Source organism: Muscardinus avellanarius (assembly GCF_963383645.1).
Source record: "Muscardinus avellanarius genome assembly, chromosome: 7".
In the NCBI taxonomy this organism is placed as follows: domain Eukaryota; kingdom Metazoa; phylum Chordata; class Mammalia; order Rodentia; family Gliridae; genus Muscardinus; species Muscardinus avellanarius.
In genome coordinates this window covers 86,130,735-86,145,996 of record NC_137793.1, presented here as the reverse complement: position 1 = coordinate 86,145,996, position 15,262 = coordinate 86,130,735, and the positions used below count along the sequence as shown (strand labels likewise).

At 54.8% G+C, this 15,262-nt stretch overlaps 1 protein-coding gene across 1 annotated transcript; it reads right to left on the bottom strand.

Annotated features, from left to right (window-relative positions):
- Positions 1–1,875: 1,875 nt before the first annotated feature.
- On the bottom strand, positions 1,876–13,739 carry REN (renin; the record flags this gene model as incomplete). The annotated part of the gene is made up of 9 exons (XM_080699533.1): positions 1,876–2,037; positions 2,653–2,751; positions 3,033–3,177; positions 3,555–3,674; positions 6,034–6,230; positions 7,182–7,300; positions 8,156–8,279; positions 8,786–8,936; positions 13,642–13,739. The coding sequence occupies 9 exons, from the start codon at positions 13,737–13,739 to the stop codon at positions 1,876–1,878; spliced, it is 1,215 nt and encodes a 404-aa protein (XP_080555659.1).
- Positions 13,740–15,262: the final 1,523 nt, after the last annotated feature.

The following is a 15,262-nucleotide window of genomic DNA, read 5'->3' as shown; positions in this document are numbered from 1 at the left end:
GCAGGTGTCCCGGTCCCAGTGCTGTGTTGACAAAGGGGTGTGGAGGTGGGCAGGTCTTAGGGGGGCCTGGCTCAGATGCAGGGCTGAAGCAGCGTGTGCAATGACTGGGAGGGGTGACAGGGTGTCCCAGGGCGGAGTTGCTGTGGGGAGGAGGAGACATGGAAAGGGCCAGCCTAGTGGAAGCCCTCTGGTAGCTGTCCTCTCTGCCAGCCATTCTCTCACCTCCTGAGCATGACCCTGTTGACCACCAGCCCCTCACCACTGGCCACGCACTGTCCTGCCTCATGGACCTCACTAATCTTCATCTTTTTCTGCTCCACCAAAGCGTGCCTGGGAAGAGGCCTGTTTCTATGTCCCCACGTTGTCTCTTTGGCCTCTCAATCACGAGGCCCTGTGATCATTGCTGTCCAGAACCCAGCTCTGCCCTGCAGAACTTCTGTGACCTGCCTAATGCAGTGGCCACTGGCCACCTGTGGCTATCTAGCATTGGAAATGTGGCTAGTGTGATGTCGTATTTAATTTTAGTTTTAATGTAAATAGCCATACAGTGAATCCTGTATTGGACACTGTAGCTGATGGGGGGGGGGCTGTCTGCTTAAACTTAGGGGACTCCGGAGCCACATGGGGTAAGGGGTCATGGAGGCCTAGGCACATGCCCTTGGCTCTGCATGGGAATGCTGCACAGGGCTCCTGCTGCTGGAACAGTGTCTTAGAAAGACCCTGGGATCCCAGCCAAGCCCTGGAGGCTGATTCCTAGATGTTCTGAGGGCCTGCTTGGGCCACTCAGGGCCTCCTGTTTTTCACTCAAAAGATAACTCAAGGGTTAGTGGCTTCAGGTAGGCTCTGCTTCCTCATTTCCCAGGCTACACCTGGCCTGCAGAGAGTCCATGGAGTAAGAGTGGGAGAAAAGGCTGCAGCCCAAGTGGTCCTGGTTCCATGAGCTGGAGGACTGCAGTGTGGCTGTGTCTGTGCACCTTTGCTGTGACACAATCCCAGGTATAACACTGTACAGTGTAGCTACATGTCATTGAGGGGAAACCCCAGGACTTGAACCAGTCAGGCTAGGCTCTAGCTTGGTTCTTCGCTACTTGGTCCATTACTGAGTGATCTTAATCAAATGCCTTCCATTCTCCGGTCCTTTTCCTTGTGTGAAGTGGGAGTTTGGGTCAAATCTCTGATGGTCTACAGTTTTGGGTGAAGGTGCCTTAGATTGCAGGTGTAAATGGCCACCAGGGGCATTCTACCTCCGAGGAGTTACACCCCCTGCCCTATTCTTTATTCTTTATTTTTGAAACAGGGTCTCACTGAGTTGCAAAGGGCCTCACTAAGTAGCTGAGGCTGGCCTCGAACCGCGATCCTCTTGTCTCAGCCTCCCAAATGCTGGAATTGCGTCTGCCACCACACCCAGCTGGAGCATCTTTCTGACTCACAGCTACTGCCACAGCGTTAGCCTGGATCCCTGAGGGGCTCGGGAATCCTGGGGTTGGTTCTCTGCAAACTTCCCAGCCAAGGTAGTATCAATACTTCACTGGAGCCCTGCTGACGGTGAACAGATGGCATCATCTCTGCACGCAGGAACCTGTGCAGGGTGGCCCGTGTGGAGTCTGTCAGTCTTTACCACATTCCTGTTCACACATGATCACACAGCTGCTCCGCCCTCTGTTCCAAACCCAAGTGTACCCAGATGCAATGGGCTGTGAACATGAAATCTTTATTGTTTGTTCTCAGAGCAGGGAAGGGCGGGTGCAGGGGGCAGGGCAAGCCTCTGGCAGGAGCTGCACATCCAGTGCCCCGCAGGCCGAGGCAGAGGGGGCACCCAGAATGCGCTCTGCTCTGGGCTTGGCTGCAGGCAGGGCTGCCCTGGCAGCAGAGGGCTCAGCGGGCCAGGGCAAAGCCGATGCGATTGTTATGTCGATCAAACTCTGTGTAGAACTTTCGGATGAAGCTGGCGCCCAGGACCCAGACGGGCCCAGTGGGTGGAGGGATGTCCAGGCCCTGGAGGGCCAGTGTGCACAGGTCATTGTTTCTGTAGGGGTCCTGGCAGGAAGCAAGGGGGCTGCTCCACTACCCAGCACACACCATCCTCCCTTCACCCTGCCGGAGCCCAGCAGCTGCCTTTAGCAACTTGTCCCTCCTCTCCTCTGTTCACCCTGGGCCTCTGTAACATCACGGCCACCTTCACCGGGCATGGAGTGAGCCCTCCTGGGCGCAGATGCCATGCTAGACTCCAGGCAGATAGCACGCCGGGACCCATACTGCCTTCAAGAGCTTGTGGCCTGGCTTTAGCTTTTGAAGCTAGGCACCTTATCTAACTTATCTAAGCCCATTGAGCATGAAAAGGATGAGGGTGCAGGAACGCAGGATTACCGGGAGCATTTGATGAGAAAACAGAAGAACAAATACAGTGACTCGCAAAGGTGGCTGCATGTTGGAAGTCCTTGGGGAGTTCGAAACCACCTGTTGCCCACTTGCCACTCCTAGAGGTTCTGACGTGGCCCGGGTGTGGGATGTGGCCTGGGTACCAGGATTTTTCAAAGCTCCACGGGTGTCAAGTGTCCAGCCAACTTTGAGACCCACCAGCCTAGTGTGTAACTTGCGCATCATGACTGGCGCCCTTCCCGGGCCCCTGCGCCCTCCCTCCCTCTGCCTCACCTGTAACACATAGTCCGCACTGGTAAGCGTGTAGGCTCTGCCTCCCAGGTGGAAGGAGATGTCAGGAAGCAGGGGCACCTGGTTACAGTTCACCACATACTGGGGAGAAAAGGGTGAACAGGGAGCCCTTTAGAGTGAGGGAGGCTCTCTGCAGACACGGAGCCCTGTGGTGTACTTGCGGCCTGGCCCCTCTGCTGAAGGGGCCTGGGCACTGTGCCTGCCCTCCCTCTATGGGGGACCAGCCCCACGTGTGGGGATATGATGGTGATGCAGAGAAGGCCTAGCATGGCCTTATTTGGGATTGAATGCTGCCTTGGGGTGAGCTGGGGCTGGGATCAGGAGGTGCCCCCACCCTGGCACCCTGCCCCTCAGCTTCTTACTTCATCCGTGCTCTGCTCCTTGGCTCCCAGGGCCTGCATCACCAGCCTCAGGGAGCTGGTGGGGCCCGAGATGTAGGATGCGCCGGTGTCCACCACAGCCATGCAGCCCTCTTCACACAGCAAGGTGGCAGACCCCACAGACACCCTGCGGAGGCCACAGACAGACAGACGGAAGGCTGGTGGGCACCCTTGGGCCGCGGAGCTTTCCTGGGTGAGGACAGTGGCAGACGGCCATGCTGGTGGTCCAGTGATGCATCGGATAATGGGTGAGGCAGTGAATGGACAGAGTAGGTGCCCTTCCCCCCTTAGCACGGAGCCTAGGGACTCTGTGCCTAGGCCCCCTCTCCACCCAGCTCCTCAAATCCCCTTGTCCCTCAGCTTGGACAGAGCAGGCAGAGAGCAGTCGGAGGCCAGGCCTTGAGTGGCTGCATTCAGAGAGGGCAAGACGGTAACCCTGCCCTGCCCAACCCCACCCCAGCAGCAGCACCCTTCTGGAGGGTGGGGAGGGCTAGGACTCCTGACCCCTTCATTGTGATCTGCCACGAGCCAGTCTTGCTGACGCTCACATAGTGGAAGTTCCCTTGGTAATGCTGGGGGTCACTGCCCCCCAGCATGAGCTCACCCCCCAGCAGGTCGGAGTCCCTAAAAGAGAGATTAGCAGCTCTTAGAGATCCAGGGCCTCAAAACCTTGAGGCCCAGCGACAAGGGAGAGGTGGGAGAGGGAGTGGGGGGCACAGACGGCCAGGCTCCCGCTATCATTAGGAAGCCCCCAGAACATACGCTTCTCCCTTTTCTGGTCCCTCCTCGAGAGTCTACCCAACCAGAGGTCCTTTCAGGGCAGTCTCTGTACCCCCAAACCCCAGAGAAGTCATAGAAAGGCACAGGTAGATGGATACTGAGTAGATGCCATCCCTGGCTTGGCTTGAGCAGGCACAGGGGCAGGACTGGGGGAGGCTGTTGGGGGAGGGTGGGAGGGAGCTGGAGGGAGCTAGTGGGAGGGCGGAGCTGAGGTGAGTTTGGGGTGCTTGTGTGGTAGGGGCAATTCTGGGTCTGGTGCTCTAGAGGCCATAAGGGGGTGTTCATCTTACATAGGGTTTCCAAGAGAAAGGAAGAGAGAGGAGTGGGAGAGAGAGAGACAGAGAGACAGAGAGAGAGGGGGGGGAAAGGGAGAGAAGGGGAGGGGGGAGGGGAGGGGAGAGGAGAGGAGAGGAGAGGAGAGGAAAGGAGAGGAGAGGAGAGGGAAAAGGGGGAGGCAGGCAGGGGAGCGAGACTGTAGAGAGGAAGGCTTCGTTTCCAGTGAGCCTTGCCAGCCCTGCTCCTTGGCAGGGTAGGGACTGGCATGCTTTCTACCCTTCAGGCAGTGGCGTTATGAGGAGGTGAAGTCAGTTGCCTGAAGTCACCTAGGCCCTGAGTGGACACGCGGGGGCTCCCGTCGCCCTCCTCTCCTCCACGCTATGCAGTGCCTCCTGGGCACTCAGGGCTAGTCTCGGGGCTGGTTTCCAAAGTGTGTGTGTGTGTGTGTGTGTGTGTGTGTGTGTGTGTGTGCGCGCGCGTGTGTGTTTGTAATGGTTTTCTAGAATTTGTAACAGAAGCATGTGTACATCACAAGTGTACTTGGCTATGGAGGTGTGACTGTGTCTTTTGCGCCAATGCCAATTACTCGTGTTTTGACACATTTGGTGTGTTCTTTGCATGCAGTAGCACCAGTTCCCTCTTTCCCTCTCCCAGCGCATCCACATCACTCTGAGTGTCCTCTTCTCCAAGCCCAAGGTAAAGCAGGAGGCCCTCTGCTCGCAAAGCCTGCCTTCTTCCTGTTTGCTGGGTCCTCCTCCCTTCCCTGGCCCTGACTTCTGGGCCCCCCTCTATTTCCTCTCCACGTTTTCAGTATTTCACTTTAAATTGGCTTCTTCCTCTACCCACAAACATTGCTCAAGCATCCTCTAGTGTTTAAAAACACCCACCTCCCTTTCCCTGCTTCTCTCTGGATCTCAGTCCCCACTTCCCCTCCCTTGCTGGATTTCCCAGAGCAGCCTACATTTATGACCTCCGCTTCCTGACGCCCACCTCCACCTTAACTGCTTGCCATCTGGCCTTGACCCACTTCCTCTCAACACTCTTTCCAAGACAGCTCCTGACTGCAGAGCCACCAAGTGGCCGCTCTTCCTCAACGCCTCCCTTTCTGTCACCAACTAGAGACTCCTCTTACCCCTGAGATTGCTCTGGATTCTGCCTCTCCTCCCCATCCTTATGACTGCTTCCCTCGTGTTCTTACCCTGTGACCTCTCATCTCCAGCCCAGACTATCTTTTGGAGCAGATCACAGCCCTGCTCCGGAGCTGACCACAGCCTCCCAGAAGCAGGCTGAGCTGCATGAAAATTCAGCCCAGGATTGAAAAGCCTGTGATTTTCAGCTCGGAGCCCCTATATGCCTGTACCACTCACCACACTGGTATTCTTTGTCTTCCCTGTTAGACTGTAAGCTCTTGTGAGGCTAGAGGGCAGGGACTGCCTTTGTTCACCAATGAACCGTTGAATTGCAGAGCCCACCACAGTGTGGGGTATATATTGATGATTTGATCATGAAGGAATGGGATTGGCTGTCCTGAGTGGGAGGAGCCACAGCCCTCTCAAGAAGGGTCCTAGGCTGCAGTAACGCCTCATTTCCACTCTGAGTTCTCCTGTTCCTCAGCAGCACAGTCCATTGGAACATTTTGCCAGGATAGAATTATTCCACATCTGCATTGTCCAATATGGTGGTCACTTTCTACCACAGCTGCTGAGCACTGGAGAGCTGGCTGGTGCAACTAAGGAACTCAGTGCTGATGTTTATTTAATTTGAATAATTTGCATTTCAGTGGTAGCTTCCACGCTGGCTAGTGCAGCCCTAGATATTTACTGAGTACCACCAAATCACCAACACATAAATCCTAACCCAGATATTTCTTCCACTCCCCGGCCTTTCTGTCCCTTTCCCGGCCTCAGTCCTAGAGCCATGGGCCCACCTGCTGTAGTAGACAGAGAAGACATCTTCTTTTAGCACCCTCTGGGAAAGAATGTGGTCAAAAACAGGAGTGACCCCGCCGACAGCCTGTGCAGGAAAGCCCATGCCTAGGACCCCATCAAACTTGGCCAGCATGAAGGGCATCAGGGGCAGCTCCGTGACCTCTCCAAATGTCTGTGTCACCGTGATTCCACCCACCTGTGGGAAGAAGAACCAGAGGAGACCAAGCCACTGTCCTCCACTTGGCTGGGGTCTGGTCTTTCCATTAGGGACTGCAGGGGAACACCTTCTTTAGGGTACAGCCATTTGGAAAACTATTTCATCAACCCCATATACACATGCTATCCCTAAATACATGCCTATGCTCTGGGGGCCAGAGCTGGGGTGGCCAGTGGCTGTCAGGGCACAGGGTTCCGGGCAGTAGTGGTCCTTTCAGGCAGTGATAGAATGATGCCTGGAGCCCTATGCCTGAGGGCCTGCTTTCACAGAGGCAGGACTGGGTCTCAGCCCCAGATTCATCACAGGCTAAGAGTTCCTTCAGCACAGCTAGTCCCGCTCTTCCTGCTCTTCGTCTGTGATTTCATAGATAAGATGGGGAATGGTAAGGACTCACAGATTTCCTTTGGGGTTCTATGTGAACCCTCCCCTAACTCTGGCACTGTTGTGGGCTAAGAAACTTCAGAATAGGAACGGCTCAGATACCCAACAAAGGAAACAGGAAATCAGGCTCTGACACTGACCCCAAACTCTAACCTCAGCGGTGTCGGACCCTAAAACTAATCCTGAGCACAGTGCCAACAATTTCCTGGCCCTGGGTTTCAGTCTACATCTGGATAAGAGTCCAATTCGAGCTGGTGATTTTAGGCGGGTTCCTTGGCTGGAGAACTGGGGGCCAAGGACAAGCTCTGCATGCAAATTAGATGCAAAAGCCTTCATCAATCACCTGACAGTAGCCAGTAGCTGAGTTTGCCCCACCCTCATGGCTTCTGCTCTTCATAGTTCCAGCTAAAAGCAGCTGAGCACAGTGATCCTGAGCTCCCAGGCTGCAAAGTGGGCTGGAGCACACCTGCCCCCAGCATGGCCCTGGAGGGACCGCAGGGGGCTGGGGACAGAGGGCAGAGTGTCAGTAACCAGGGCAGCCCCACTTACAGTCACTGTGTCCTGGCTTAGAAAGCCTTTGACCTTCCCTGAGCCATAGTGGATGGTGAATTCTGTCCCATTCTCCATGTAGCTGGAGGATTCCGAGGAATCGTAGAGGCTGTGAATCTCTGACAGAGGGAGATAGACTCAGGAACATAGAATCTTGGTTCAAGAATGGCCAAGGCAGGGGGACCCTGAAGCAGGGCAAAATTGTGGGCATGGCCCGTGTGGCTGAGGATGCAGGTTGGGGCGGCCCTGAGGCTGGGCCTCAGGGAATGTGCGTCATCAATCACGGCTGCATTCTCCGCCCCTCTTCTGCATTCCGGGAGCTGCCTGACATTGAGACAGAGCCAAATATTCTTTTATTTTTCCTTCCTTTCTTCGTGCATGTCTCAAATGAAGAATTTAAAGCAATTTCCAATACTGATAACAGTAAGAGATTATTGAAGAGATTGTTGATGAAGGCTGGGGATGGAAGACCCCTCAGCCAATCCTGTCACCCAACCTATGTGAGGCTCTGGGTCCAATAAATAAAAATATTTTATTTCAAAAATAAAAATAAAAGGAATTTGGTTTTGTCTCAATCTCAAGGAGACTGGGAAATGGCCTTTCAAGTGGCCTGGCCAGAAAATCCAAACTCTAATCTCAGCTGTGGTGAACCCTAAAACTAATCCTGACGACGATGCCTGAGCCTGGATTTCAGTCTACGGTCTGGCTAACAGCCCATTCAGGGCTGGTGACCTCAGGCAGGTTCCTTGGCTGGAGGATTGGGGGCTCAGGATGCGCCCTGCATGCAAATTAGATGCAAAGCCTCCAAGTAGCCAGGTGGCTCCTGGAGCTGGCTGTTTTACCTTGGTGGTCACATTGGGAAGATAGGGGACACCCTGTCAGAGTCACCGGGCAGAGAGGAAGTAGCTCATTGGTAGCAGGAGGGATTCGGCTAGGGAGGGGCAGGACTGAGTGTGGCAGTGTCGGGGGCTCACCACAGGCCGTGTAGAGAGGGCTGCACTTGGTGGAGGGCACCCAGAGGTTGGCTGAGCCCGTATCAAAGATGACTTTGAAGGTCTGGGGTGGGGTGCCGATGCCGATCTCGCCATAATACTGGGTCTGCGGGAGAGGAAGGAAAGAGGCTGCTGGAGGGGTTCAGGAGCCCCGGCTGGGTCTTGGCATCTTGCCTGGTTCCACCCTAGCTCTCAGGAGGAGATTGGGCAGATCCCACCGCCTTTTTTGGGTTTCTACTGTCCTGCAGGGGCTGGGTGGGGACTTTGGCCTCCCAGAATGTAGGAGGTTCAGTGAGACAAGAAAGCAAATAAAAACACTGAAGATGGAGCTAACCCTGTGGAGCACTGTTGTGAGAACTGTCAGGCTGAGCCAAGACAGGCCACTAGATCCCCAGCGCACACCCCCCACCTCCACCTGGCTGGAGGTCTGGGCTGAGTTTGTTGGTGCCTCAGGCTCTCCAGCTATAAAATGGGAGTTTTGTAGGGTGCTAAGCTACTCCTTGGCTCCCAGCCAAATGGAGCGTGGAAGGACCGCATCCTGTAGACAAGAAGTCCTTAGGTCCAAGAGAGAAAGGAGATGTGGGGGGAGCAGGAGCCCAGCCAGGAACTCACGTCCAGATAGTTGGTGAGGACCACGGGGGAGGTGCCGTTGCCAAAAGAAAACATCCTGGAGGACTGGCCCCACCCAGTCCTGAGCCTGGCCACGTCCACGCCTCGCTCCTTTAGGCTGTCCCGAACGGAAGGCATTTTCTTGAGAAGGATCCTGGCTCAGGATAGAGAAGGAAAAGTAGATAAGTCTTGGTCCCCTGCGTTTAGTACTGCGGCAAACCTTAAAGCACCTTAGAATCACTTCTGTGTCCTAGGGCTTCTGAAGGAGAAGGTGTAAGCTCGGGGTCTCCTGCACTGGTATTAAATCATCCTCCACCAACTGCTTCCTGTTGTCTAGTTCTTAGTAGACTAGCTACCATCCATCCATCCATCCATCCATCCCACAATTACGTGTTGAACACATCATGTGCTTTTCTGGTCTGGATGAGACTTACAAATCATCACTGCCCATAAGGTGGGGGATAGTCATCCCTCTGGGGAGACTGTCCCCAGGATGCCTGGCAGGGGTGGCAATGCCATGTGAGGCCTGTAGGTGGCAGCAGATGCCCATAGCAGCCTGCAGGGATGGGGAGGGGTATCTGGGATCACAGCCCGCTGACCTGGAACCCCAGCTGTGGTGCAGTGGACCCCTTGAACTGTGCTGGGTGGGAACCTGGCCATATCTGCAGAGTGGCAGCATATCTCCCCCTCAGAAAGATGTACCTTGGGCCTAAGTCCCAGACCCTTGATTTCTTGACACCTTAGGCAGGTGGAATTAAAAGGGGACCTAGGATCTCACAGCATACTGAGTTTGGGAGTACTTGGGAGGCTGAGGCAGAAGAGTCACAGGTTCGAGACGAGCCTCAGCAATTTAGTAATTTAGCAAGACCCTCAGAAACTGAGTGAAACCCGGATTCAAAATCAAATAATAATAAAAAATAACCTAATCATGGTGCATGCCAGTACTATATGCACAAACAAACCTCCCAACAATTTGGCACACTGGCATCCTATTTTCTAGATGAGGAAATCGAGGCTTACAGGATAAAGGAGGCTCTGAAAAGATGGAACAGGGACCCAAGACTGGTCTGGCATATGGGGCGCCCTGGGCTCCTGCAGGAAGGTGGTCAGCTGAAGCCTGGGGAGGAGGTCTCTAGCTGCTGGCCAGGGGCCACTCCAGGAGTGAAACCCAACATAACTTTGCAATGGACTTTCCCCAACATGTGGAGATGCCCTCTGTTTTCCCAGCCACCAGGACTCCTGTACTTTTACCTTCCTAGTTTTGCCCAGGAACATCAATGCATCTTAAATAAGCTTTATTCTATCACAGCTTACGTTTTTTTTTTTTTAAGGTACTAGAGTTAGAGATTGTTATTTCTACCCTCCAGCTATATCCTCAGCCCTATCTTTTATTATTATTTTGAAACAGGTTCTCACTAAGTTGCAGAGGGCCTTACTAAGTAGCTGAGGCTGGTTGCAAACCTGCAATCCTCGTCTCAGCCTCCCAAGTACTGGGATTACAAGCGTGCACCACCACACCCAGCTCACAGTTTACTGTTCACAAAATATTTTTGCAGTTACGATTTCCTTTGACCCCCAGTCATCCCACCACGGATGATTTTATTGTCCCCACAAGTACGATGTTCTCACCACCACCATGCCGCACTTCCTCCATAGGCTGTCCCAATGGGGAGATGGAGGGTCAGATAGTTCCACCCCAGAGGAGATGTGTTTCCCACCACTTGCTATATATAACTTCTGCTTTGGACCTTCGCCTTGTTGCCATTTCTCTTTCAGAAAATCTCTTCTCCTCTTCTTTTCTCCTTTCTATACCCCCTCCCCATCTCTCTCTGGTCCTAAGAATTGAACCCAAGGGCATTCTACTTCTCCCTCCCCTCCCCCGTGGTACTGGGGCTTAAACCCAGGAGCATTCTACCTCCGAGCTACACCCCCAGCCCGATTTTATTTTTATTTTTTATAACAGGGCCTCACTAGGTTAAGAGTCTCACTACTTGCTGAGACTGTTCTCGAACCTACCATCCTCCTGTCTCAGCCTCCCAAGTACTGGGATTAGAGGTGAGCACCACTATGCCCAGCCTTCCCCCAGTTCTTAAATCCTTCAGTGCCCAGCATGCACCTGGAAGCTTGCCCCGAGGCTGCAGCCCACATAGGCTTCCTCTGCCTTAGGCTCTTGCTCCATCCCTGGGTGCTCCAGCTAGCACCACACAGCCTATGGAGGTGATGCTGCAGCCTACGGAGGTGATGCAGCCTACGGAGGTGATGCTGCAACCTGTGGAGGTGATGCAGCCTACGGAGGTGATGCAGCCTATGGAGGTGATGCAGCCTATGGAGGTGATGCAGCCTATGGAGGTGATGCAGCCTACGGAGGTGATGCAGCCTATGGAGGTGATGCAGCCTATGGAGGGGATGCAGCCTACGGAGGTGATGCAGCCTATGGAGGGGATGCAGCCTACGGAGGTGATGCTGCAACCTGTGGAGGTGATGCAGCCTACGGAGGTGATGCAGCCTATGGAGGTGATGCAGCCTATGGAGGTGATGCAGCCTATGGAGGTGATGCAGCCTACGGAGGTGATGCAGCCTATGGAGGTGATGCAGCCTATGGAGGGGATGCAGCCTACGGAGGTGATGCAGCCTATGGAGGGGATGCAGCCTACGGAGGTGATGCTGCAACCTGTGGAGGTGATGCAGCCTACGGAGGTGATGCAGCCTATGGAGGTGATGCAGCCTATGGAGGTGATGCAGCCTATGGAGGGGATGCAGCCTACGGAGGTGATGCAGCCTATGGAGGGAATACAGCCTATGGAGGTGATGCAGCCATAAATAAATATTTTAAAAATGAGCTTAATGGTAGTGGTTACCTTAGAGAACACTGTTCTGCCCAGTGCTCAATTCGTGTTCATTGTGTGCCAGGCAATGGTGGTGCCTTGAGATGGGATCATCTATTCTGTTCTGATCCCTAAGAGCCTTGCATGATGTTCTGTGCCAAGCAGGTAGAAATTTTTTTTTTTTTTTTTTTTTTTTTTTTGCAGTACTGGGGATGGAACCCAGACTGAACCCCAGACTGGGGATGGCAGTCTACCTCTGAGCTACACTCCTAGCCCGATTTTTTTATTCTTTATTTTGACAGGGTCTCACTGAGTTGCAAAGAGCCTCACTAAGTAGCTGAGGCTGTCCATAAACCGCAATCCTCCTGTCTCAGCCTCCCAAATGCTGGGATTACAAGCGTGCGCCATCACACCCAGCTAGGTGGAAAGTTCTGATGACGGACACTGTCCACCCTTGCCCAGATCCCTTTATCTCATCCCATGCTTTGACTCCCCTCTACCTTCGCCCTGGGGTGGTGCTGCTGGGAAGCACCCTTCTTCTTAGCCCCCCACCCCTCTCAGCAGAGTAAGGGAGAGTGTTTTGTGCCTTGAGGCTCAGCCTCTTCCCCAGCCTCAGGGGCCTCATCTGTAAGGTGGAAATGTTGATTGTTGGGGCGGGACTCAGAAGCCAACATGAAAGTTCCTGTGACCAGCTGGGCCCTGTATAGGTGAAACAACCATTAATGCGGTTAAACCTCTATTACTCCCAGGGCTTCTGCAGTCCCCAAACATCACCCCTTTCTTCAGGAGGCTCCCCTCCCACCTCCTCCCCTGCTCCAGTTGTCAGGATGGGGTTGTTCTCGCAGGGCCTGGCACTGAATGGAGGTTAGGGCTTTCTCCTCCTGTGCAGGGCCGCTGTGAGCCTCTCTCTTAACATTGTGCTAATCCATGCTGTGCTCGTAAGGGCATCTGGGCTCTCGCCCCGAGCCCAGCGTGATGCTCATGCTTGACATGCGTCAGCTCATTAAATCTTCAAAGCAGCCCTAGGAAGTAGGTTCTGTGATTATCCCTATTTTTAAACACAGTACACGGAGACTGGGAGAGGTTCACTTGCCCCTGGTCCCAGAGCTAGCCCAGTCTGCCAGAGAGCGGAATGAAACCGAGACTGCCCCGAGGCTGGCATCTAGCCTCGTGCCCCTTCCCTGCTCGAGCCTGCTGTTCCCTCCTTCCTAATTACTAGACTGTGGGTTCCTTGGGGGAGGGGCAAGTCTTCGTCATCTCTGAGCCCCCCACAGCGCCTCGCGTGGTGCTCCAGGCAGGAATCAAAACTGCTGGGAGAACGCTGGGAGTGGTGGCGCATGCTTGTAATCCCCAAGCCTGGGAGGCTGAGACAGGAGGATCACACAGGTTCAAAGCCAGCCTCAGCTACTTAGTGAGGCTCTGTTTCCAAATAAAATATAAAATAGGTCTGGGAGTATAGCCCGGAGGTAGGAAAGCCCCCGGGTTCCACCCCCAGTACCACAAAACAAAACAAAACAAGAAACTGGGAGAGAACAGAACACTGTGGCTTTCACGCTGGCCGTGGTGGCGCAGGCCTTAACCCTGTCATGCTCCCTCAGCCTTGGGCTCTCTGTGGCTCCACTGAAGGCTGCTGGCTCCCTGAACCCTTCTTATATACACTGTGCACTTGGATGGTTGCAATTCTGGTCTGACTCGGAGGTTAAGACAGAAGCATCACAGGTTCAAGGCCAGCCTCAGCAACTTAGTAAGCCTTTGTTTCAGAATAAGAAATAAAAAAGGCCATGGGTGTAGCCCCAAAGTAGAATACACCTGTGTTCTATTTCTTTCACACACACACACACACACACACACACACACACACACACACACACACAACTTTGGCAACTTGTGCAACTTTGGGCACGTCACTTGATCTCTCTGAACAGAAACACATCTTTCTGACTAGCTGGTCATCAGGTCTGGATGACCCCAGATAACTGAAAGGTAAAAGTGAAAACCTTTGCACCCCTCCCAGCCCTTCCCCGCCCAAGTTACCGTTTAAAAGCAGCCGTGTCTGTGGGGAGACCAAAGGTGCAGGAGCCCCAGAGCAGCAGCAAGAGTCCCCAGCGAGGCACTCTGCTGCACCGGTCCATGCTTGCACTCAGTGCTGGGCTGTCTGCGGCTCCACTGAAGACTGCTGGCTTCCTGAGCCCTTCTTATTTATGTTGCACACACAGGGTGGCTGTGATTCTGGTCTGACCTGATTTATTACCCTGGGGCAGATAGCACCGCAACTAGTAATAAATACCACCCCTGGGACCAAGCTAGGTGCATGCAGGGTAACCAGGTTTCAGAGAAGAGGCGGGGGCGGGGGGCTGTGGGAACACAGCTCCAAGCCCAGTGACGCCAGCAGCCTCTGCCTGGCCTGGCCCTGAGACCTCCAGAGTGGACAGAGGCTGATAAAGAGCACACCCACCGCTCAGGGACCTGCAGGGCACCAGGGTCTCCAAACCCCTGGCCCGGACCCCAGCCCTGCGCCCGTCAGGCTGCATCCTACTTTATTTTATTTTTCTTTTTGGTACTGAGAATTGAACTCAGGTGCATGCTACTTCTAAGCTACACCCCCAGCTTTTTAAAATTTTTTATTTTGAGAAAGGATCTTGCTAAGTTGTGGAGGGTCTTGCTAAATTACAGAGGCTGGCCTCAAATCCTCCTGTCTCAGCCTCCCAAGTACTGAGATTATAGGTGCTGCATGTCACCACACCTGCGGAGACTGTGTCCTCTGTATTAACCTCAGCTTTGCCCTGGCTGGCTCCTCTTGGGCTATGTCCCAGTTTTCCCATCTTAAATGTGGGTAAAAGTCCCTGGCTTGCGGGATCGGAGCCTGCCGTGAGGCAAGGCCGGTGCTGGGGCCTCCGAGGCCGGGATCGGAGCCTGCCGAGGGGTTAGGCCGGTGCTGGGGCCAACGGCCGGCATCGGAGCCTTCCGTGAGGCAAGGCCATTATTGAGGCCTCCAAGGCCAGGATTGGAGCCTGCCGAGGGGTTAGTCCGGTGCTGGGGCCAGCGTGGCCGGGATTGGAGCCTGCCGTGTGGCAAGGCTGGTGCTGGGGGCTCCGAGGCCGGATCGGAGCCTGCCAAGGGGTTAGGCCGGTGCCGGGGCCAGCGTGGCCGGGGTTGGAGCCTGCCGTGTGGCAAGGCCTGTGCTGGGGCCTCCGAGGCCGGATCGGAGCCTGCCGAGGGTAAGTTAGGCCAGTGCTGGGGCCAACGGCCGGCATCGGAGCCTTCCATGATGCAAGGCCATTATTGAGGCCTCCGAGGCCGGGATCTGAGCCTGCTGAGGGGTTAGGCCAGTGCTGAGGCCAGCGAGGCCGGGATCGGATCCTGCCGCAAGGAAGGCTGATGCTGGGGCCTCCGAGGCCGGGATCAGAGCCTGCTGAGGGGTTAGGCAGGTGCCGGGGCCACTGGCTGGCATCGGAGCCTTCCGTGAGGCAAGGCCGCTACTGAGGCCTCCGAGGCCTGGATCGGAGCCTGCCAAGGGGTTAGGCCGATGCCGGGGCCACTGGCTAACATCGGAGCCTGCCGTGAGGCAAGGCCGGTGCTGGGGCCTCCGAGGCCGGGATCAGAGCCAGCTGAGGGGTTAGGCCAGTGTCGGGGCCAGCGAGGCCAGAACTGGGGC